This window comes from Mytilus galloprovincialis, chromosome 4 (assembly GCF_965363235.1).
Source record: "Mytilus galloprovincialis chromosome 4, xbMytGall1.hap1.1, whole genome shotgun sequence".
Lineage (NCBI taxonomy): Eukaryota > Metazoa > Mollusca > Bivalvia > Mytilida > Mytilidae > Mytilus > Mytilus galloprovincialis.
In genome coordinates this window covers 66,934,689-66,961,037 of record NC_134841.1, presented here as the reverse complement: position 1 = coordinate 66,961,037, position 26,349 = coordinate 66,934,689, and the positions used below count along the sequence as shown (strand labels likewise).

The 26,349-nt window shown below is 32.5% G+C and overlaps 1 protein-coding gene across 1 annotated transcript; it reads left to right on the top strand.

Moving 5' to 3' along the window:
- The first annotated feature begins 605 nt into the window (after positions 1-605).
- LOC143072760 (mesenchyme-specific cell surface glycoprotein-like) lies at positions 606-26,349 on the top strand. The gene is made up of 11 exons (XM_076247855.1): positions 606-795; positions 1,542-1,726; positions 2,228-2,464; positions 2,811-2,997; positions 3,626-3,776; positions 5,373-5,487; positions 5,866-6,045; positions 6,779-6,847; positions 7,754-7,995; positions 8,671-8,879; positions 26,230-26,349. The coding sequence occupies exons 2-11, from the start codon at positions 1,552-1,554 to the stop codon at positions 26,339-26,341; spliced, it is 1,677 nt and encodes a 558-aa protein (XP_076103970.1). The 5' UTR covers positions 606-795; positions 1,542-1,551; the 3' UTR covers positions 26,342-26,349.

The window sequence follows — 26,349 nt, the reverse complement described above, 5'->3', positions numbered from 1 at the left end:
ACTGTAATCGTCTCAAATTAAAACCAATCTGCCATGTTATATACATATGTTCTTCAGTAAAATGCATTTAGAAAACACTATGTTTACTACCAAATATATTTTTGGATTTTTTTCAAAAATTGAACGTGTCATATATATATATATATATATATATATATATATACCCATATTTTGTAGCCATGGCTATGCAAGTATGCTTTGACTTCAATACACAAAGAGATAATATATCTACATGAACTGGTCCCCAAGTGATTGCTTACAAATTTAGATTATAACAAGTTAAAAAGTTGCTGCATTGTATATTTATTTGAGCTCATATGTGCATTAAATTGACTGATATAGTTTGATGAAACACACACACACACACACACACACACACACGTTTTAATAACAGTGTTTAGTTTCCTGATGAAGATAAATCAAGAAAAGCACATCGAACCGTCATGACATTAGGAAAATAGTCATTTCATGTATTTACATATTATCTAAGTTTCTTAAAATGACCCATTTTTGGTAGTCGATGCCTTGTTTATAAGAAACTCAATCGATCTCCTTTAGGTCAATGCACGATCAATTGTATTAAATACCAGTTTTGAGCATGCCTCAGTCAGTTATATATTCAATGAAGAATTTTATAATATTTTGATAGCAATTTTGTCTATATGAGGTCAGATCATGTATATCTTTATCAGATAGTGCCTAAATTTACTTAAAATAAGGTCACAACCAAGCTGTCGTGTCTCAAGGGTGACCGTTTTCCTGGGCTATAGAATATCGTTAGAACAAACTAACTAGGTAAGAATTATACATCTACATTTTTACTAATCTCAAAAATTATTTAAAGTATTATTATTTTATTATTTTCTAGAAGGTGTAGGTTTAGAAACGTGTTTCAAAATAGTACTTATGTAAACGATCCTTTTCTTCCATTATTACTTTTGTAAAGTATAGCAAAAAGTAAAATCACAAAAAATACTGAACTTAGAGGTAAATCAATTCGGAAAGTCCATAATCACATGGCAAAATCAAACAACAAATCGCATTAAAAACGAATGGACAAGAACTGTCATATGACTTGGTACAGGCATTTTCAAATGTAGAAAATGGTGGAACATATAAGGAACCCCATTTCTAATCGAAAAAAGGGTCAATAAAAATTGACGAAATCAAACGCCCACACAAGTGAAAAACAACAGCCGAATTCCTGAAAACATAAAAAGAATAAAACACAGTTTATCATTTCATAATTATCCCATTTAGAATAAAAAGTTTAAATTCAAAGTAATATTTGAAGAAGAAATAACTTTTATAAACATCTTGTGTTTTATGTATATATTCTCTCTCTCTATCTGCGTGTGTTTGATTGCGTATGTGTTTGTGTGTGGGTGTTAGAGTGTGGATATTCTCAATTAATTAAAACGATGGACCAAACTGTTGCTGTTTTATCAATTACGATCCAGCAGATCCCTTTAGTCTTGTCTGTGATTTGAAATCATAGGGTTTAATATTAAAAACTATTGAAAATTGATATGTTCTTGTAGGTAACCAATCATGAGGTCATTAATAATTTTTCTTCTATCAACACCTTTCGTGCTGAGTATCCTACAGTTTCGAGAAAGAGGATACGTCAGACTCCCATACAATACTGCCGGAACATTTGGATTTGGGAGAAATGGAGCTACAAAAGCCAGGTATCATGCTCCAACTAGAATGTTATATGTTATTGGTAAGTATGGATGGAGAGGAGAAACCTTTCTTTTTGTTATTTTGATTCACACCATACATCAACACATGTTAAAAAGAGAGAAAGGAAACCATGTGTGCGTTCAAAAACACATTTCAGATTAAAGCAGAGGAAAACATGGGCAAAATTACAAAACATGTCAAATTGAGTAAGGTCAGAGGAAGATCTGAACTACCTAACATTACATGTATATCTAAATTGGACCGCATTATAGATTACAGTTACACTATTTAAATTTCTGATTTAATACATACGGATGATATCAGCGTACATTATTATGATTATCTGTGATACGTCCATCAATATATGTCGCTGAGAAACAGCAGATATTATTACTTTTAGTTTGGTAAACAAATTAGGAATTTTTGTTTTTTTTTTTTTAATATTAGAATTATTGAATTAAAAGCAAACAAACAGTGTTTAAACACCACAGACGCAAAATATATATAAAGATATGACAACATTGATATGTACTTTTCACAGGAACTGGTACAAATTTGATGCACATAATTGAGCTTACAGATCCGGACACACCAGCCATACGTTATACACATGAATTTAATAGTGCTGGAGATGGTGAAATTACAGATGTCCAAGTTTGCTCAGACACGATAGCTGTTTCAATTGCCAGTAACAATAAGGTGTCTATTGGACATGTAGAGCTATTTTTACCATTCACTAAAAATGATAATACCTTAACTATGCTTGGTCGTCTAGCAGGTAGGTTTGACCTAAAAAAAATTAAGTAAGTTATACCATTATAAACTACAGCAGTCAAGACTGTAAACATGTCATTTCAAAAAAGGAATGAGGTATTTGCATGACTTAAACTTTCTGAAGCTTTCATAGCTAAATGAATGTGGTATATATATAATCCAGAATCTTTAAAGGATAAATTATCAACCAACCATCAAACTTGATGACTGTTCCAAATGCAGAACAAATCACCTAATATATCGGAATAACGAAAAATATTAATCCGTTACAGATAGAAAATAGAAATGTTGTATTATATATGTAATGAATATTTTCCGCTAATTTTATTGATTTTGTTTTTGCTCTATAGCTGGTTCATACCCAAAAGATATGGCTTTCAACAACGATTGTTCACGTTTGGTGGTTGTGAACGAAGGAAAACTTGGACTTCTAAATGGTGTTGTAAATGATCCACAGGGTTCAATGACCATTATTGTAAGAAATGACCAAGGTTTTCCACCAGAGGTTAACGTCAATTTCCAAAGTTTTGATAACAGGTAATGTACAGTTTTGAGAATGAAAAAGTATGAACATAATGGCATTAATAATGGAACGTTTTTGAGAAAGCGATTGAAGATACCAAATAAAGTGTCAAAAGTTACAAATCGAACAGAAACCAGGGAATTTCATAACAATCAAGCAAAAACGATAAAAAGACAAACAACAGTCTACAAATCACTACAAAGAAAAATGGAAACTTTGCAACACGAACCCCATCAAGCGCTTATTAAGAAACTGGAAACTTTTCAACGTCGTACTTTATAAAGAACAGCAATGCATATGCATAACCAAAACGCGGTCAACATGAATTTAAATGGTTATTATATGTTGGTTTATATGAGGCAAAGTCCTAGGTTATCAACATTTTTGTCTTGTGCACGTTTCAGTAAATGTGTCAGTATCGGGAATAATTTCGTATTTACAGGAATTTTTTTTTTTTTTTTTTTTTGCATTTTCGTTGACTGCGCCATGTTTGTGCATGTTATAGCAACTAATGATTTTAATAATTCAAACAATGTTTTATTCTATTATTTTTGTTTTTGAATATATTTATATTTAAACGTCTTTAAAAAGGACAAATACACTCTACTTAAATGTCCTATTTATCATCTACATTGATTGCAGAGTTCTTGAATATGTTTCAAAGGGTGTACGATACGTATTCAGAGGAGACAGCACTGCTAGTCCTCCTATTGAGGGGTCGTTTTCTAAAGATTTAGAGCCAGAATCTGTTGTTATTGATGACGTTGGTCGATATGCTTACATATCATTACAAGTAAGTGTTTACGCATAACAGTTCAAAAAAATGTGTTATAGTAATTATCATACACCGGTATAACAGATCAGTTTTTACCTTCCGGATAGACCTTTAAATCATTTGTTTTTTTCCTTTAACTGTTTAAGTTCATTTAAAAACCAATGCAACAATGAAATAATCTCGTTCATTTGCTGGATGATTGTATCGTTAACGGAACAGGATCGACCGGTCTATATATCTTACTTAGTGATGAAAAAAAAAATTCTTCACTCCAAGAAAAATTCAAAACGGAATTTCCCTAATCAAATGGCAAAATCAAAAGTTCAAACACATCAAACGAATGGACAACAACTGTCAAATTCCTGATTTTGTACAGGCATTTTCTTATTTTCTTATTACACTGATGCTAACAACTAATACACCAAATAATATTAAAATGTTGAACTTTTTGATCGACAGCATATTTGTTGAGTTTGGTGGATTTTTATTTCAACAGAAGTAGGGTTTCAATTGGGTTCTAAAACCTCATCTAAGATTCCAGACTTAATATTTGGCATCTTGCAAAGTTCTACTTTCATATAAACTGCTGATGTCCAGCTGTCACTCAATTATCGACATAGCAATGTGTGCTTACATGTACATTATATATCCCATTGAAGTTAAGATTAAGAGTACATCCATAACCAGGAAGCTTTCTTCATATCTTGAAACGTTTCCTCGATACTGACACAAAGTAACGACTTTAATCCAAATTCTATGACATACATGATGATTTTAACATGTTCACATTTCTCAGTAGTAACTACCCGGCTTATCATATGAAGTTTATATATCTCAATTAATACGTTTAGCTCGTGTATGTTCACACCGTACATACTGCATCAATCGGAGTGTGGTGCTCCTTACACAATAATGCTCCAACAGTGTTATGAGGAAGAACTTCTGAAATCGACACTACATGTATGCATTTTCGGTCACCATTTTGAATTGGTTGACCAATACATAGTGTCAGTCTTCCGACTGTGAAAGTTTGGCTGAGTTTGCATTCGCATGATGGGAATACATGCATAGCTGAAGGAACTTAATAAAGATGTTGTCCTATCCAATTCCACTTCGTTTTTAGTACATGTGCATGCAATTTCCTAAATTTTGGTTTTTAACCTTGATTTTGTCTTCTCTATTGATTTAGGATATTTTTTCATCGGTAAACTACTGCTGTCTTAATATTTAAACACAGTGGATATGTCGATGTAACAGTTTAATTCCCAGAACTTCATTCCTGCAATGCTTTGTGATTGATGAGATATGTGGCTTGTTTATATGGTTAGAAATTCACAATGTAACATCCTAACAAACTCAATCCAAATGTAATATACATGTACTTGTACATGTCTATAAATAAACCTTATACTAACGGTGCCTGTATTGTTTATCGTCAAGTGGCTATAGCTTATCTATCTTTCGTGCCCTTTCTGGACGAGTTTGTGTAGGTTGACAAGGATTTTGGTGGGGAAATATAATTTCCATGAAAAGGATACATTGTATTTTTCAGAAAAACCTGTAAATTTACCTTTAACGTTATTTCGTAATATTAATCATACATTTTGATTGCAGGAAAACAATGCCATTCTTAAGTTTGACTTGACAAATAACCAGTTCATAGATATTTATCCCCTCGGTGTCAAAAACTGGACTAGTTTCGATATGGATGCTAGCGACAGAGATGGAGGTGAATTTGTGTTTTTTTTCTATTTTTGTCGCTTATGTCAATGACCTTTACCATTCAAATATATAATAAATATGTTCTAATAAACGCACATATAAGTTAAGATAAGATACAGATACAAATCGAATTAAATGAATGCACGGTAAACGTCAATGCTATGGATCAGTGACTAATTATAACAAAAATAAATCCCCTAAAAAAATAATTAGAAGTCAACATTTTATTTTGAATACACAAATAAATATAAAATAATTATATTAAAAAAATCATCAAGATTGATACATTGTACATATGTTTTAATTCCATTTTAATGAATAATTAAGCAATATGCCATTAGTGAAAAAAAAGTGTACTAATATAGTTGTATTCTAATATTTTCAGGGCCAAATATGAAACGTCATCACATATATTCTTTTTATCAACCACGTGATCTTAAATACGGTGTTATCAATGGCCAGGGATACCTACTTACTGCTAATACCGGTGCTATGAAACAGTGGACCTTGGCGAATGACGGATACGAATTTTCAGATGGAATGAGGGCACGTGCTTTAAGAAATTGTAGGTTTCCCTATCTTTAAGTCATTTATTGAAATTACTTGACATTTGAATAAAAATGAATGTGGGATATCCACCAATGTGAGAGTAATCAATTGCAACGACTCAGGAAAATAAAAAGACATCAAGACGCCTTCAACGATGAAAATGTTTATATCACTGTTTAGACAACGAACTAGTTATCATAGAAGTTAGTGATGAATTACTAGGTTCTTTCTACTTAACCGTCCCTTTTACTTATAAGTATCCGGAGAATTGAAATACCAAAAATCCCTCTTACAAATTAGCATTAGTTAACAGGTATCTGAACCGCACTCTAAACTGACTCATATTCGAACTTCGTGTAACATTGTAATATTTTGTTCTGGTAATTTTTCATAAATAAATACTGTTTAAACTAAAACTGGTAGGATGAACAGATATTTGAGAACGAAGAGTATTCTTTATTGAGACACCTGCCCGGCGGTTTACTCGTGGAAATATGATCAATAATCAGAATGATAGCTTTGTAATGGTAAAACAAAATTACGTCACTCACAAGAAAGAAAACAGAATTAAAAGTCAAAACTTCAAGTTGGACCATGATGATCATAATTGAATGGACAACAACTGATAAGTGGTTTGTAGACTAGGTGCGCGTCTGGCGTACAGTTTTAAATTTTGTATCTATGATGAGTTGATTGTAGAGCTGCAATTTCTCTTGCACATTTAATTAAAATATCTTATTTGATTTTAGCTGGAAACATAGATGAAGCTTTAGTTGGAGCTGATGTCTTAGCAAAGATTAATAATGATGCCGATTTAGGTAGGGATACTTTCTTTTCCTGAAATAAATTATATTAAATTACGTTAGAATTTTGCAAAAACATTTCGGAACTTTGGGTCCTAAAAGCTTTTCAGCTTTATACTTTTTTTGGATTTTTAACTTCTCCTTTTAGAGCGAACAAATCTTAATCCTGAGGTTTTTATACCATGAAATAATAGTAAATAACTTTTTTTGTTAATTTTCTATTGTTACCTCTTCTGACATCGGACTCTGACTTCTCTTGATCTGAATTTTACTGTGCGTATTGTTATGCGTTTACTTTCCTTCATTGGCTAGAGGTATAGGGGGAGGGTTGAGATCTCAAAAAACCATGTTTAACCACGCCGCATTTTTGCGCCTGTCCAAAGTCAGGAGCCTCTGGCCTTAGTTAGTCTCGCATGATTTTTAATTTTAGTTTATTGTGTATAAGTTGGAGTGTAGTATGACGTCCATTATCACTGAACTAGTATATATATTTGTTTAGGGGCCAGCTGAATGACGCCTCCGGGTGCAGGAGTTTCTCGCTGCATCGAAGACCTATTTGTGACCTTCTGCTGTTGTCTTTTCTATGATCGGGTTTTTGTCTCTTTGACACATTCCCCATTTCCATTCTCAATTTTATTAATTCGTTATGATAAAATTCATGCGGTTTCATCTTTTTTTATACCATGTTTGAATTGGGTAATTAAACATTTTATAAATATTTGTTTGATTGGTAACTGAAATTAAATATTGATAAATTAAAGATAAAAAATGATCGGATTTAGAGGCAAAAAGAAATGTTGACAATTCGCAATCACAGATCCTATTTTACCAGTATGAAACAGATGATATTTATTAAAAGTGAACAAAAACAAATGAGAGAAGAAAACTACAAATTCATGTTTTCTCAATTTCTTTCTACAGGACGTTTACACATTGGTACTGACGATGGTCTGAACAACAACCAACAACTAATACAATATCCTCACTCTTTTGGTGGTCGTAGTGTTGCCATGTGGAATTCTGTAACATTCCAGCGGGTATACGATACTGGAGATGATTTAGAGAGAGAAGCTATGAACAAATATCCAATCACCTTCAATGGGGAGACTAACAATGTAAACTTATCCCCATCAGGAGAAATGGATCTCAGATCAGATGACTATGTAAATATAACTAAACTGCATTGGTTTTTATCCGATCTGTTATTAAAACATGGTAATAGCCCTTCTCCATTTTTTTGTATAATCACAAAGCTATCATCATGAAAGAAATATGTGAATGGTATATCTAATTTGAGAATAAAGGAATTTATCCGGTGATGTAAATGGGTTTTGTTTTTAAACGAGCGCCTATTTTTGTAAACAAAATGCAACTTTTTTTTTGTGCAACTATTTTCACACTAGAAAGTACTGAAGGCACATCTTTACTATTAACTATAGCGAGTATGTATTGTCCAGAAAATACTTTTTTGATACTTACTAGGTTAGTGCCCTCCAATCGAGTGTTGCGTTCTTTACTTTTTTAAAGGTCAGACTTAAACAAGTTTTTGCTGAACTATAATGGAAAGACTATAATTCTGCAGAAAAAGAGAATGTGCCATTAATAAAAAAATCACTTTGCAAATTAAATATAATTATGTTTGACAACGATTTGTTATGAACCGAATAACAAGATCCTTAGTACGTACTGTAACACAAGTTCTAATGTCAGCCATCATTGTTGTTCACTTAAATATTTTCTGAATGTAGTCTGAGATATTCGCAAGATTTCAAAGTACGAGAAAATACTTTTTGTTATTATTTGTCCTGAATTTCTTTCAAAAATAACTTTTTTTCCAGGGTGTTGAACCAACAGCTCTCGATATCGGTTCATTTAATGGCGCCCCAGTAATGGTAACAGCATCACGATCTGGATTTATATATGTGTACAACGTTGTGGGTACAGCTTTGTCATTCCAGTCAGTACATCGTAGAGGAGGTACCAGTCAAACATGGAACAATCTATACAACAGTAACCAAGCTGGTGATGCTTTAATTACTGATGTTGGGTATGTAATTAATGCTTTTATTAAGGTTTTCCTGTTTTGATGGTTCATTTCTACACCATTTTTTTTGGGGGGGGGGGGGGGTTCTTCATAGTTTAATATTCGGTGTGAGCCAAGGCTTCGTGTTAAAGGCAGTACTTTGACAAATAAGGGTTTACTTTTTACTAATGGTGACTTGGATGGAAAGTTATCTCATTGGCACTCATACCACATCTTCTTATATTTAAGAGTTGGTTCTACGTTATTTCATTTTATTCTTTTAAATATAATTTGTGTTAATGAACAGTTGAACGGCAAACGATTTAATGGCGTCTAAGTTCAAGACATTGGTCACGTGATAAAAGGTCAGAGTTTACCGTTTTTTTTGTGAACGTGCACACCTCGTGGTTTTTTACCTCGTATAGTCTTATTGCAACTCGTACTTATTAAACATTGTAGGATCCAAATCTTGAATGAATAAGCTTTATTATTATGTATACATATTTATAAAAAGTGTTACAAAAGTATGCTAAAACAACGATGGAAGTTGAAATATTTTTTGGAAAATTTACGTAGGTCAACTGAAAATCCCAAATCATTTCTTAAATAGGTTTGGTAACGTATGGAGGGGTATAAAATATGAAGTAAAACCATTTTCTGCATCTCATTTATGAATTATAGATCATAAAATCCCCGGATACGAAATTGTGTCAGATTATTCGTGGCGAAGCGGAGACCAAAGGGAGATAACTAGGTCCACGCAACGTACAGGGAAGTGAAGTGCAAGTTCAATAAAACTGTGTAAAATTTGATGCATGATTACAGTTCAGTTAAAAATATGTCGGGGTTTCTTTAAATCTTTAGTAAATAATAAATATCAAGTTAAATTTAATAAATTTTGATTACACAAAAATAGATCATGGATATGAAATGATTGAATATTGCATTTGTTCATAAAAACTTCCAAAATTTATAAATCTTATAAGACAGAGAGGAACTTCCCTAAACTCCAGACAATTAGATTTAAAATTTTCAAACATAAAAATAATATATTCATTAAATTTAATTGTTAAGAGGGGAGAATTAACAATTATGCTAGAGATTCTGTGGTTGAATGCTGCCTTTTAAATTATTTCTAGACAGTATGAAAATAGTAAACAATCAGGGTTTTTTAAATGACTTGCAAAGAAAAGGTTACATTCATGACATGATAGGCTTTTTTCTAAGGTAACAATTTCAATAAAGAAAAAATCTGATGAAAACAACAGCCTTAAAATGAATAGTTGTTGAATTTTTGCCAACAATGAATAAATGATTTCAAACCAAAAAGTCAGACTGAAAGTATGTATTTCACTTAAAATAAAATAAAAAATATAGAAATAAACACGCCCACCGGTTTTATTGGTGGATACACTGCAGTACCCTTGCAGCGCCCTCTAGCGATCCAACAATAGAAAGGATTTATATCCAATTTCGGTTGTTGATTCATCAGCAGAACTCGTGTTATAATTAGAAAAGAACTTTTTTTTTAATTTTATCCAATCTATGTACTTTACAAATTGAAAATGTAGACAGTTGGTAAATATTGATATCTAAGCAATAAAACATTATTTGATGTGAACAGAAATATAAACATTCTTATTATATTATCTTTCTAGATTAGAAACTATATCAGATGTACAAGTTCTACTGCTGGCTTTAAATTAAGAGACATTCAAACATCCAAAAGCCAGAAATGGATTTAAAAAATGCAAAATAAAGTAAAAATAAAAATGAAGAAAAATCTGAAATGCAATATGGTATTAACAATTCACATTAATGGCAAAAGGAGTTAGTGATATTTTTTTCTGAAATTAAAATATTCAAAAGTTCTAAAAAGTTCAAGCAAAAGCAGAGATTGCTTTTAATTTATAATTCAATTATGAATATAAAAAAAAAGGGTCTGTGAAAAGTTTATCCTATGTGTTTTTCTGCTTTTGGGAAATTAAATAATTAAATAAAAATTAAATGTTATTGCATTATAATTAAATAAATGGTACAAATATAAATGAACTGTACCATGTGTACTGCAATTTTAAATTTAAACCAAATTATGTTGTTATTTAATACTGTTTTTAAAGGAAAATAAAATAATAAAAACAAAGCAAAGCAGTAAATCATAAAAAGAAATAAAAGTTAGCTGAACTAACAAATAAGTAAAAAATAAACTGATAAATATTTGTTTTTCTTACACCTCTCCAGCATCCTCGCAGTATACATGAAATGAAATATGTTTCAATAAATTAATAAGAAAAAAAGATGAAGAAAAAAAGGGAGCAACTTGTACATGTACATGTATTTGATGTGCAACAAAATATACAGCCAGTCATTAACCACAATAAATAAATCTTGTCACAACAGGGGATATTATCAACAAATGATTACTCAGTCACTTACCAATGACTTCACTTAACCCTTTCCTCCATAATGATGCTTTTTGACGCAACCACCTTTACTCCATAATGACGCCTTTTTAATGCCTAATTTGAAACATCTTACCTAGGACAAATCTATCAGAATTAATAAAATTTGTTCTAATATAAAAAGTATATCATGAATATATGACTAGAATTTCATTGATGGAATATGTGTTTTCACACTGTATAAATTTACTACTTTAAATCTTATAAACCTAATAAATCTTTTTAATTTTAAAAATCCTATGCAAATCAAATTATTTTAAAAAAAAATCCGTAGAGGAAAGGGTAAACTTATGTGATATTTATTTTCTAATATAATTGCATGCAAAAGCAATTCTGTATGTTAATAGAAAAGAACTGTTACAAAATTAGTATGCAGCAAGAATAACACTTTGCTATATAATTTGCATGCACATTAAAATAAGCAACTATTCTGTTAAAGAGTAATAGGAATAGAGCATAAGCAATACTATGTTGTGTGGTTTAATGGCAACAAAAACAAAAACAAAATAAACAAGTTCTATAATATTAAATCTACAGGTAAGAGGAAAACTACAAGAATTCTATGTTATATTGCTTCAGCCAAGGAAAAACTAATACTAATCTACACTATATTAGATACTAAGCTACACTATATTAGATTATCTAAGCTACACTATATAAGTTACTAATCTAACACTATATTAGATACTAAGCTACACTATATTAGATATACCCTGTATTCATCAGGATACAATTAGAAAGCACATTCACCTCAAAAGAAAACTTAAATGGGACTTACTAAATATTATAACCTGAAAATGTGTCAATGTTATATATTAAAATCAGTTACATGTTTGACATATAATGGATATGGATTACTTTTACAAATTATGACTTGAATTGAGAGTTGTCTTATTGGCAATCATACCACATCTTCTTATATCTTTTTTATGTGTAATGACCATGCATGACTATGTTTTTTAACTTGTTTTTGTGCTTGGTACCAATCAGGCAATCTGTAAAGTTCACCAAATCAAAACTCTCCAGGTGTTGAGGGTTAACAATCATTTTACTTGCCATACTTTTTATGTAAAATTGAGAAAGGAAATGATGAATGTGTCAAAGCGACAACAACCCGATTATAGAGCAGACAACAGCCAAAGGCCACCAATGGGTCTTCAATGTAGTGAGAAACTTGCGCACCCGGAGGCGGTCTTCAGCTGGCCCCTTAAAAAATATGTATACTAGTACAGTGATAATGGACTAAACTATGAATTATACACAAGAAATTAAAGTTAAAAATCATACAAGACTAACAAAGTGTGTCTGTTCCAAGTAAGAACATGGGAGATTGTTTGAATTCGTAAATAAATTGATGTTTATTGTTTTGCATGCCAAACTGGCAGTATGGGTTTCACTGTGAAGGTGACCTTTAGTTGCTTACATTGTACATTCACATCATTTAAACATTGGTCTAAAGTCTTAATCAGATTCACAATCATACCACTTGTCCTTATTTAAATAAACTATTTCTCCATCTTTACTCATTCATTTTAGCTAATTTAAAACCATGTACATTGCATGTTGGACTGACTGAAGTGGCTTGTAAAGACTACCAATTAACAGAACATAAGCTGTTGACGTATCTACAGAAATGTCTCGCCTATTCTTTTTATACTAACATACAAATTTTAAAATTTAAATATAGTATTCAACAAAGTAATATTCAAAGATCCAAATATCAATGACCAATTTTTACCATTTAAAACCAGATATTATCATGACCTTAAAAACATAAATTCAGCAAATGTTGACAAGAAAACAGACCAGGAATGTGTGAAAAAGGCCAAAATATCTTCACCAAAAAATTGAATGTGCTGGGAACCTGCAAACAATATTATTGACTTCCACACAATCTTAAAATTTTAACAAAACTATAATCATGTGGAGCAGGATCTGCTTAAATATCCTCCCAGAGCAACGGAGATCACCATAATTTTTTTGGTGGAGTTTATGTGGGTTCATAGTGTATTGTTTTCTATGTTGGACTTTGTATGCCTTTAGGTCCTTTACTTTTTATCAAGATTCCTCAGTTTATCTTTGACTTACAATGCAAGGACTAATAGGTTCTAATGTTCCTCTAGTTTCTTTTGTCCCTTTTTTCCAAAATGAACAGACCACAACTCAGAAAAAAAGTAAAAAAATAAGATCCATATAAAATAAATGGGGTATAGCACTATCATTTAATGACATTACCCAAAATTTAACAGGAGACCTTATCAACTTTAACAACTTAACTGACCTTATCGCAAACTTGTTTACCCTGCCGGAAACAGCATGCCTTTGTATCGCCTTGAAAACCAACTTCAAAGTGATAAAAATAACCAAATATGATTTCATTTCCACTTCTCTGATACATAAATTAAAGAATTGAAAATAAAATCATCATTAAGTTACTGTTCATTCATCAAAAGGGATATTGGAATGGCAGTTTTAGTTAAGAATTAATGTAAAATAATGATTTCATATATCTGCAATATTTTTAACACTCAATCTTCAAATATAATACAATAACTATTAATCTACAACCCCCTCCATAGTCATAAGATAACAATGTTTTATCAAATGAGCATAATACAGTCTTTGCAATAAGGAGGAAAACATTGTACTTTTGATAAAATGATTGGAATTAAGGAGTACAATTACAATTAGCAAATCTCTTAAAAATAAGTTATTTACTGGAATTGTCTTTCCTTTAGCAAAATCATTAGTAACACTTTTTGAATGAGCAAAAAAATTTAAGCAAAAGAACTTTCCTAAACATTAATAAAACTATGAAAGACCAATATGAATTTTTAAAATTGTGCTTGAATTTTATTAACATCTGAAAATCCACTAAAATGGTCAATTTTTATTCCTAAATAAAGAACATTAAGAGTTTGATCTTCCAATATATATTTACCTTAAATTGGTACAGAAAAACTTAAAGGACATACTATACAGTTTTAACTCGCACTGATATTTTGATGAAAGTTTGATTAAGATCTTTTACCCCTTCAGTCAATTTAAATTTGAAATGAAAAAAATGATGCACAAATTTTTGGATAGAATTTCTGTTTTTTTTTCCACATTTCTAACCTTTGCTAACATATCAACACTTTTTGTTTTAAAAATATAATAACAAATTAATATAAAATAAATTTGAAAGTCTTCTTTGCTCAAGTTTAAAAAAAATCTTTTCCAAATGTTGCCAAATTAGTTTGTTAGCGATTAATTACAGTGAACATTACCACATCTGTAACTGTTTCGTATGCCCTAAAATTATTGAGATTACACACAATAAAAGTTAATGATGGACTTAGTAATACCATAACGCAGAATATTTCAGCTTCAACGAAATTCAAATGTTTTACCAACAACATGAAAAGCATTGTAGACAATGATCTACCACTCTCCATGAAGTTGTACATTTTATTTAATAACTGATTATTGTTTGCTTTACGTCCAGTTGCAAATATTTTATGCATGTTCAGGACGATACCTTTTATTTCACTACATTTAATAACAACAAAGTTCCATCTATTCCATATATTTCTTCAAATGTTCGTCAGTCATAAGTTTCAAATAACCCATAAATAGCTAATAATTATTAAATAAAAATAAAATGAAATTTTTTTAAACTGTTCCCAACGACATGAAAAACTTTGTAGACAATGATCTACCACCCTCCATGAAGATGTATGGCAGTTTAACGAGATTTACTTTTAAATAGTAAAAAATTTACTAATAATTTTTCTTTTGTATTAGCCAACCCATATTTCATGTATTTCTCAAGTAACTTTAAAACAGAATTAAAATCATTTAAACAAATATTTTAAAAATAATAAAGAAAATTAGATAACTTAATAACTTAATTTATATAATTAAAAAAATAACCTCAAATTGAGGGATGTCTTTCTTTTGATTTGTTGGATTTTATGAAAAGGGAAATGACCTTTACCTACTATAATTTGAAAGGGGTTTTAAAAATGAATTAACATTAAATCATTTAAAGATGACCTAAAATTTTTGCAAGGATAAGGTGTTAAGATACGGACACTAAAGTTAAATTTTCCCTGTAAAATGATTTATTTTTTACTTTTATTATAAATATTTCATTATTCAATAGTTATTTGAAATCAGAATTTTGTAGAAGGAGCTAAAATTAATTGAAATATTGAACAATTGCATGTTTTTTGTAATTTACACTTCATCAACAAGGCATTTCATCACAAAGCTGCAGAGCTGTAAATCATTACATACACCAAATATAGTTAAACAGAATCTAATAAACTTACAAATCAGTGAAAAATTATCATTGACCAATAAACAAGGAAAAAAGTCATGAAACCTGCCAGACATATACATGTATTCCTTCCTCATTTAATGCCCCAAATGTAATATACAAAAAAGAAACAAAAACAAAACATTGAACCCTACAAGTTTAAAGTCACATTGGGATGAAACATGCCAAACAAAACTTACACCTTACAATCATTCAATACACCAAATAAAGTAGCCCTTATCATTCAATACACCAAATATAGTAGCCCTAATCATTCATTACACCAAATCTAGTAGCCCTTATCATTCAATACACCAAATATAGTAGCAATAATCATTCAGTACACCAAATATAGTAGCCCTAATCATTCAATATACCAAATATAGTAACCATAACCATTCATTACACCGAATAAAGTAGCCCTTACCATTCAATACACCAAATATAGTAGCCATAATCAATCAGTATACCAAATTTAGTAGCCCTTATCATTCAATATACCAAATATAGTAACCATAATCATTTAGTACACCAAATATAGTAGCCCTTATCATTCAATATACCAAATATAGACATGTACATATTAAAAGGAACCTATATATATATATATATATACCAATTTCTAAATATAGTTATCCTTACAAATTCAAGGAAAATAGACATATGACAGACTAAAACTTCGTAACAGAAGAACCCAGGTACTTAGTTAGGCACATGCAGACAGTAAGAAATTTTTAAAACTTGAAGGGCGATTAAACTACAATGGGTAAATACTTCCAATAGCCCTTCTGATACTAAAGTAAAAACGTTTAGTTCCATCCTCATTTAGATGAACACGATCAACCTTCTTAAAATAACGGGCTGAACTTGTTACACCACCCCTGTGGTACCAAAAAACAACATCAGGTGATGCATGCCTAACTGAATAGTGAGCATCCAACTCTCTATTCAACTTGTCTTTTTCCTCATTGTAAAAGTCAACATCTGTGTGGCGGACTTTAAGACGAGGAAAAATCTCGCACAAAACAACTTTTTGTACCTGGTATTCAGTTTGAAGCTTTGTGATGAAATGCTTCACAGACTCCATATACACCTGTGGATGATAATCTTCTTGATCAATATCATTACCACCTATCTGTAGAATCACCATTTCTGGTCGAAAACTACGGAGTTTGCCATTCAGTCTCCTTGACTCATCTTTAATAAGGGTACTGATAACACCCCCCCGAAACCAAGACAGTGAACTTCAGCCTGATCAAGTCCAAAATCAGGTCTTAATGAAGGAATGGTATAAACATCATTTCCCAACCGAGTAACAAAACTATGTCCAACCACCAGAACATTATGTTTCTTTGGTGCTTGAACAGTAACTAAATCTAAATTACTCATAATTTTTGGAAAAAATTATAAAAAATTAACTAATATTTATGCTTACCCTGAATACACCTGAAAAGTGTATACAACAAGAAAGTTAAATAAAGGGCATTGTTTAAGTAGCAATCTAAAGTGAACACTAGAAAATGACCTAATACATTTGTACAAGAATGTATGATAATATAAAATATTAAGAGTATGTAAAAAACATTTCGTTTTAACTTTATGAACCATGAGTCCATAGTTTAGATAAGCAGATAACAGTTATTTAAAATACTAGTCTTTATACTTGCAAAATTAAATTTTAGACTTTAGGAATTCTTACATTATTAATATATAATATAATTTTAAATTTGTCACAAAAATAAATTATAAAAAAAAATAAAACAGTAACACCAGATTTTAATTTTTTTTCAAAAAGGAATAAATTTAAAGAAAATTAATGAGAAATTAAGATGATGTGAATTCTCAGATACAACAGTATAAATGGTCATTTCTAGCCTCCAATCGAAAAATAAAATAACTGAAATTAATATGATAATGTAAATTATTTTTTCCCTTCCCTTCACCCCTTGTCAATGTGTCTAAAAACTAGTCATGTTCCATCATTTACATTAATCTAAAACCATTACTTATAAGGGGGTTTTGGCCATAATTCAATAAACTCATTTTAAAGGTGGTTGCAAGTACTGGATATACAGAATGCTACAGTACTAATTGAAATTCATTAGGGTTTAGAATCCTCTTCGCACAAATTAGTGGGCTGCTGTCTCACTGGCTATATATATATACCACATAGGGATTTATCTTTGTCGGTGGAATACTGTCTCACTGGTTAATATACAAAATCATCTTATTTCTATTGATGGAGTGCTGTCTCAATGGCTATATATATACCACATAGGGATTTATCTTTGTCGGTGGAATACTGTCTCACTGGTTAATATACAAAATCATCTTACTTCTATTGATGGAGTGCTGTCTCAATGGCTATATATATACCACATAGGGATTTATCTTTGTCGGTGGAATACTGTCTCACTGGTTAATATACAAAATCATCTTATTTCTATTGATGGAGTGCTGTCTCAATGGCTATATATATACCACATAGGGATTTATCTTTGTTGGTGGAATACTGTCTCACTGGTTAATATACAAAATCATCTCATTTCTATTGATGGAGTGATGTCTCAATGGCTATAATATATATACCACATAGGGATTTATCTTTGTTGGTGGAATACTGTCTCACTGGCTATCATGGCTTTATACCAAGTTTTTTTATGTGGAATACTGTCTCTGGTTATTATATATATTAAAGATCATCGATTTTTGGTCCTTAATCTCCGTCAATTTCAAACATTGTAGTTGTTAGAAAATGAATCATTATGATAGATATTTGATTTGACATTTGTACTTAGGGGATTCTGGATTCTAGTGTATTTCAATTTTTACTGTATTATCTGTTACATACATATTGATACAATGGAACTAACAGAAACACACCATACAGCCGTTACATATCATCCATATTAAAAACACAACAGATACAACCAAACCTTGCTGCGTACTTAAATAAGGGTTGGGTGGAGTAGGGAATAGGTAAATGGAGTGGATATAGGGGATAGGTGAATGGAGTTATTAAACAAATGAATAAGAATGATAGAACAGATGGGGCTTTGCTCATTGTTGAAGGACATTCTTACACTGATAGTTGCTTAAATCCACTGCACAAGGATAGCTGTCTTGTTGGCATTCATACCTTATCTCCTATTTAATATGTATAAAATTTAGAAGTAAATAGGGTCACCAATACATGCAAGAAGTCTGTTATAATTGGAATAGTAATAGAAATAAGTTCATTTTCCCAACTTGATACATAAGATATAAGCCTTTGAATCTTTCACAATTGCAACATTATAAACACTTTTTCCAAGGAAGTCACTTCATTAGAAATTATTGAATACAGAATAGGACTAATTTTTTAAACTTGACAGAAACGTTACTGATATCAAACTGTAATGTAACTTGCAAAAAACACCTGACAGTATGCTTCATCTTTTTTTCATGGACAACATATATACTTAATTGACTCTGAATATCAGTGGTTCTCTGCAGGTTCCTGTACGAACCAGAAAAGACGGCCATAAAAATTCCTCTGTCCAAAAGTAATTAAAGTGGTGTTAAACATCAATCAATACATTCTTTAACGGACTGGAAGGCGTCAATAGACCAAATCGTGCTAGGAAAATGGACTAAACTTAAAAATGAAAGTGTTATATAAAAACAGCAGGGCATGGTTGTATTGGAAGGGTTTTTAAACAAAATGAATATCAATTGTAAGGCGAGAACAAATACTCGGCAGATTTACAGATCTGGTACTAGTTCACCTGTTAAAAATCCAAATGTATCCCAATATTGCTGAAACTCTTCTGATGGGTGAGAAGGGGCAATTTGCACTTCATCCTCACCTTCATCAGAATTTGAATCAGAATCAATATCGCTACAAGCATCTAACTCAGTATCAGAAAAACATTCTAATTCATCAAACAACTCAGGAAGTTCATTTTGACAACTAGCAATGTTCTTACAGTTCTGACACTTACAACCTGGACCACAATAACCACCAACACTAAAACCAGACTTCTTACAACTGCATCTATTAGTGGTACAGCCACTTTTGCAAGAGCAACCCTTGGTGTACCACTTAATAGTTTTCTCCACTTTATCTATGTTTACATCAGAATCCCAAACTACAGATACAGTTGTGTTTTTAATAATCCAACCAGATTTGTCTATGGGTTCTAAATGCATAGAATTGTCAAATGCTTGCTTCCAGTACTTGGCAACCCAACAACTTCTATCCCAATGAAGCTGTAAAGCATCTGAATTGGGGAGCATATTATCCTCAGATTGTATACGCTCCCACATATGCTCACGTATAATCTTAACCAATGCTGTGTGACTTTCTAATCCGTCACCCAGTTCAATAGTGTTATATAATTCACTAATAGAAGCAGATGGCCGAAAAGCAGGTCTATGTTTAGCAAAATATACTGATGCTACCAATCTATAAAATGAACATAGCCCTGTTTCATCGTGTGTGGAAAGGTTCAAATCACCTGCAATAAACTGTGCATTCTGGTAAAAGCCATCTAAAAATGCTTTCTTACCACAACCATGGAAGAATGACACAAAATCACACCCACTGCAAATATATAACATCTGAATGCACGATTCAATATGATGTATACCTTGCAGTGAGAGGTCATGAGAAAGAAGTGAAATGAAGCTCATCATGTCTATAAAAGTCTTCTCATAGGGAGTCTCTTTAGTCTGTACAAAAACAGACTTCTTTAGAGACTTGACAATAGGGAGACCAATGAAAAAGGTGTCTGTATCTGGACTATAAATAACTACTCGACTGGCAGCTGCCTGAGACGCATGTAACCAAACCCGTGTATCACCTTCTTCATGATTCCCAGACAGCTGTGCAAACTCTACAATGCCAACGTGAAGACAAGAGATTCCAAGTGCTTTGTCATGGTTGTCGTCATCAAAACCACCAGCTGTAATGACAGTACACGAACCTTCTATGAAAAATGGCGATGCTAGTCTTAAAAGTTCATAGGACAAAAAATTCACCAAGTTTCTCTTGTTTTCACGGTTGGCTAGAAAAGACCTCCAACTGGAAGGCAGCGAAAGACCTGTATGTATTACTGAACTCAACACAGTAGGATCAGACGTCTGAACACTACTATCTCTTCGTGACCTCTCCACATCCTTCGGACTACAACCATGCCTGTTTGGGTGATCAAACACAACATGGATTTCTGAAGCAGAAAACTGCTTATATGACCTAACAATCCACCTGTCAAATATAAACTTAGCGTAATCTCCAAAGTTCTTATGCTGAGGGGCTGGGTTGGAGTTAATCATAAACATGCCTTCCAGTATAACTGCAGTAAGTCCTGCCTCTGTGGGTAAAGCAGAAAGGAATGCATCAGGATAGCGTGACCTAAAATGATGAAGGGACAATGACTTCTGACCTTTCATGGGAATGCCTTCCGCATCACAAATAGCTCTAGGCAAAGCCAAAAACTGATCCAGATCAGAAACTGGTTCTGAGGAGAGTTTTGAAAAAGCTATTTGCTTGCGTAAACAAGAGATCACAGTCTTGTTATCCTTGATCTCCTTCTTCTGCTTATGAACAGTGACCTTAGGAGAAGAAAAGGTTTTAAGGTTTCGCCTTTTCCTGTGTGGCTGCTTAACTGAAATATCTGGGACCCTGATCAAGAAACACTGAATATAATTATTCATGTCCTCACTACCATAATACCTGTACCTCAAAAGGGAATCTGCCTGGTCACTAGAAGCCGTGGTGTGTGTAAATATGTGATGAAGACCACCTACCAAATCGTCAACAAATAGTGAGGAAACCTTCAAATTTTCCACATATTGGAAAATCGTCTGCTCTTCACTATGAATGTAAGACTTAGACAATTCTTTGCGTTTACCTGACTGACCACTTTCAATATCTAACTGCACCTTCAGATTATGCAATGATTCAGCTCTGTAAGGCAGATAATATGTCATGGCAGTCAATGAAGGCAAACTGAAGGTGTTTATTGCCTTTTTGGTCTTTAGGTTGATCTCCATCTCATGAGCTTCATCAAGAGCCACTGAAAAAAAATTATCCCCAGACAAAGACACTACAAAGCAACCAGCCTTAAAATGGTGTATGACATCAACAGGGAATGTAAGTAGGTCAGCAAAGTGATAAGGAATCATACGCATGTAATTATGCCTGTCGAAAGCAGTGAAAAGGCAAGCCAAGTTCTTCAGCGAGGCATTTCGTAAATCCCAATTTTGTTCCCTAATGGCAAGGTATAGACCAAGGTATGCCATAAAGTCTACATGAATAAAAGTATCCCAAAAACGAAATGTCTCGCTTTTTTCACTTGATAGCTTACGCCATTCATCAAATTCGACTTGTACACCTTGCAACATCATAGAAAATCTATCCTTCTGTTCCAAAACAGAAGACCAAACCTTGAAATCTTGAATATCACCTTCAAGATTCCCATTACAGTCTCTACCGACTGTAATGTCAGCACTTTCCAAAATGACAGAAATGATTTTCTGAAAATCATTATCAAAACAAGCAACACCCGGTGACCTGTGTGACCTCATGAAAGACTCTACCTGATATCGGAACATGGCTTCCCAAACATGTGATAAAAACCGATGGGTCATGGGAAATCTAGTGCACTCTGTCAACACCTTCAGAGTGGCCCCGTGATGAAACTTCACAGCTAGTTCTTTTAGACCGGCATCATAGTAAATTTTCATAAACACTGGTAGCAGGTTTTTCAGAATATGCCAATCTCCAGGGTATGGCAAAACCCAATCTAGTGCATTACCATATTCAGATTTCAGCTTAATAAGAATATCGTAAGACTTGCCATCACCAACTACAACTAAATAGTTGATCTTAGTTCCAACCTGGAACTTACCATACAAAATATTGAGTGTCAACTCAACCGTAGCTTTGGAGTCGGCGGTTTCATCCAAAACTGCAATTGAGTGAAACTCAGAAACCTCTGTCTGGCTGCAGTCATATGCTAAATAAGCCTTAAGTCCGGGAACTACAATATGATTTGTTTTCAACACTGATTTAGAGAAACAGTACGCAGACAAATCTGACACGTGTTTATCCCACGCAACTTTCTCTACCTCAGATATGGAAAAATCATCTAAAGATAACCGAGTAAACCTATTTACTTTAATGTTTGAAGGTTCACCAATGTTGTCTCCAGGTTCCCTTAAGGCCTTAATCAAATCAGATGGAATACTCCTAGATACTGATTTTACACATGTATCCGAAGCACTCTGATCTGGATCATCAGACTCAGATGGCTTTGGAACATACGTAAAATCATGCTTAACACTCGGCTTAGGTGTAACTGCTTGAATAGTCGTGCCATGAAAACCTGATTTGTTTGCTCCTGTCCCAACTATAGCATACTTTTGGTTTTTATCCAAATTGTCAAAAGATGCAACAGTGAAACTGTCTGAACTTAACAAATTAGGTTCTTTATCAAGCTGAATGCACCTACTACTAATAAAACGCCTCAACGACTCTTTCGAAACAGTTGCACCTAGCCGATTGCTAATTGCTAAAAGTTCTGTAGAAGAACCACTGTATTTGTCCAAGACATCACTTAGAAGCAAATGAAGGGGTTGACCACATTTAGAACTTTGAGCATTAAAAATGCAGCTAGCAATAAAAAGCCTAGGAAATAACCTCAAACATGAATCATCTATACCTAAATAGCTGTTTTCCCATGAATTAAACACATCTCTGCGCAATTCTTTCTCCTCAATTTCATTTGCAGTAAGTCTATAAATGAAATTCCAAAGAACAGGGTCAAGCTTCCGTATCTCATCATGCACATCAAAGCATCTAATATCAGGCAGTTCAGAAGAATTAACACTTGAAGAAACATATGATTTAATACACTGTCTAGTGATTTTTAATGTTTCATCAAGACATTCAATCTTCTTCATTGCCTGTAAACTTTCTGACAAGTCATCAAGTTTAATCTGCAAGGCCTTATTCACAGCTTGAAGTTCATCAATACTCTTTTTATGACCATGAAGCTGTGAATGTGCACAGCGCATGAAGTCTGTACCTACTCTATATACCATCCTACCTGTCTTCAAACCCTCTGGCACCCAATAGTGAAGTGCAGAGCCTAGGCATGACTTAAGCATTTTAAAAATCCACCTAATATCATGCCTAGCTCTATTTTCACTATCAACATTTAATGAAATGTTCAAAGTGTTGCACAATTTTGAGACATGTCCACAATATTCTGAGTACAAAGACTGAAGTAAAAGTGGTTTATATGTCAAAAATTTGTTTACAACTTCTGCCAGAATCATCCTGAAACAAAATAAATCAATGTTTGTGACGTCCACTGATTTAATATCAATCTCATCAAACTCCTGTAAACAATCAACTAAAAATCCATCAGACTGTGCATGAATTAATGTGAAATTAGTAGATTTGGAAAACACGTTGTATGATCTATAGCAACTCAAACATACTATCATGCTTTCAAATTCTATTTCTTTTTCAACATTTAATTCTTCTGTAATGTACAGGTTGAAATGGTCATGTTTATCTGGAGATATATTAACAAACTTTTTAGAATATTTCAAAGATTTGTCACATATACAACAGTTTATATCATAAACACATTTCTGATACTCTCTATAATGATGCTCACATAATGTAACCTTAACATCACTGGAATGGGGAAGGGGTTGCTGAGATGAGTCCCAAGTTTTAAAGCAATTCTTAAACTTGTGGGGCTCAACTGAAGCAACCCTACATGATATATCACAATCCTGATCACAATGTAAAGCTGAAAGGAAACATGAACCTAAAATAGAGACACATGGATTTGGTGCAACACTTGCACAATCACTGAAAGTGGAACATGAACCTGAAATAGATCCAGAAAAATCTGGTGCATTACTTGCACTATCACAGAGTTCTACACTTCTGCGTTTAGTAGGGGGTGTAAAATCATCGCTCAAGAGACGACTGTCCCTTGTTAACTTTAAATCACATTTCCTGCAAATGCAATCATCATCTTCTATAGAATGGTGTTCCTTTACATATTTATAATATGCAGGTAGTCTATCCTTTTTCTGACACATATGAACATAACGCTTCGTGTGATCATGTGTGCCACAAAGTTTACAGGGACCTGGCTCCCTTCCACTATGTACCAAGCTACAATTGGTGATATGTGGCATTGTCCAACTGTTATTGTTAACAATCAATCAATCAATCAATCAATCAATCTAATGCCTGTTACAATTAAAAAATAAGGTAATGCTCAGTGTACAGGGACAATAACGTATGAAAATACATGTACATGTTGACTTAAAAGGGATGGCCGCGTGTATTGGAAACTGATAAACAAGGACCTAAATCGGTTAAATTTCCACAGATCTGTGTTTAAATTGACAACAAAACACGTCTGGATACTTCGTAGATGTTATAAGTATGTGTGTGGTGTTACAAGAGCTAAATATATGGCGATATTACAAACAAAAATGAGTTTTTTCTGAACAAAATTGCTAATACAACCTTCCGTGAAGAGTCCTCTGAAAAAACAACGTGGTTATGTAACGATGGCTGGTAACGTGTAGCCACTTTATAACGGTAAATCTAATTGGATGATCTTCACAAAACAATTATAAAATTGCTAATAAATGATTGGATATCAAATTGTGTCAGATTATTCTTTCATGAAAAAATGTAAACATTGAAATCCGCCATTTTAACATACGAAACAAACTCCTTTTCAATATGAAATTAAAGACCATTGCACTTTGCCAGCATATCATACATAGTCAATCATGGAAATATATATATTCAAATATGTTTTCTATACTTACTATTGTATGATTCACTTAATTTAAAGTGTTAATTCCCTAAAGAACGGAGCATCGTGCTCAAAAACGACGAAGAAAAAAATATAGGTGGCGCTGTTTGTGGGCGTAAACATTTTACATACGGGTTCTTTTTTTGTCGACAAATTGACCTCTATCTGTCAGATTCAGGCGTTTGCCTTCCAACTGGAAAAGTTCTATTTAATGTTCCCGTATTGTTGTTTGTATAATAATAAAAAAGATTGTTTAAACGTTGAAGTAGTTTGAAACCACAGGAGGTGCAGGATATTTTAGGAGTAAGTGTGAAAAAGAGCAAAATTTTTGGAGCCACCAGAGAAGTTTCTCCCAGATATTTATGTCAGCAGTGTATGATGACGTCATGTTATAAAATTAAATAGAATCAATTTGACCAGAGATTTGTTAAAAGCTGAAATTTTGCTGTTTTGTAATCAAATTCTGGAAAATCTTTCAAACATTATGGTATACTAAAAGTGTCTTATATCATTCAAAATAGTATATTGACTCCCTACTCCCAAATGAAAAAAGGAACCAGATTTACACCAAAAACTAGAAATTACTCGTCGATAATGCTGTTTTTCTTTAGATACTTGAAGAATAATATTGAAATATTGAAACATGGTTAATAACATGTACACATACCTGATTTTATCTATTATCATAACACATACATATTATACAATTGCGTGTTTTGTGATTATTTTTGTGTACAATTCAATATGTAATCTCTCTTCTTTTTCAGGTATATGGATGAGACTATGTCCCCATCAGGTCAACCGATGGCATTCGCTGTTGGATCTGCTTCCAGTTCTATTGGATTATATGACATATATGATGATGGCAATACAAAATAATAAACTTC

What these genes read in the sequence shown, in the direction of transcription:
- LOC143072760 (XM_076247855.1), top strand. Translation starts at nt 1,552, where the DNA reads ATGAGGTCATTAATAATTTTTCTTCTATCAACACCTTTCGTGCTGAGT. An exon ending in TAGAATGTTATATGTTATTG is followed by an intron (nt 1,727 to 2,227) that starts GTAAGTATGGAT and finishes TACTTTTCACAG; the next exon opens with GAACTGGTACAAATTTGATG. An exon ending in ATGCTTACATATCATTACAA is followed by an intron (nt 3,777 to 5,372) that starts GTAAGTGTTTAC and finishes TTTTGATTGCAG; the next exon opens with GAAAACAATGCCATTCTTAA.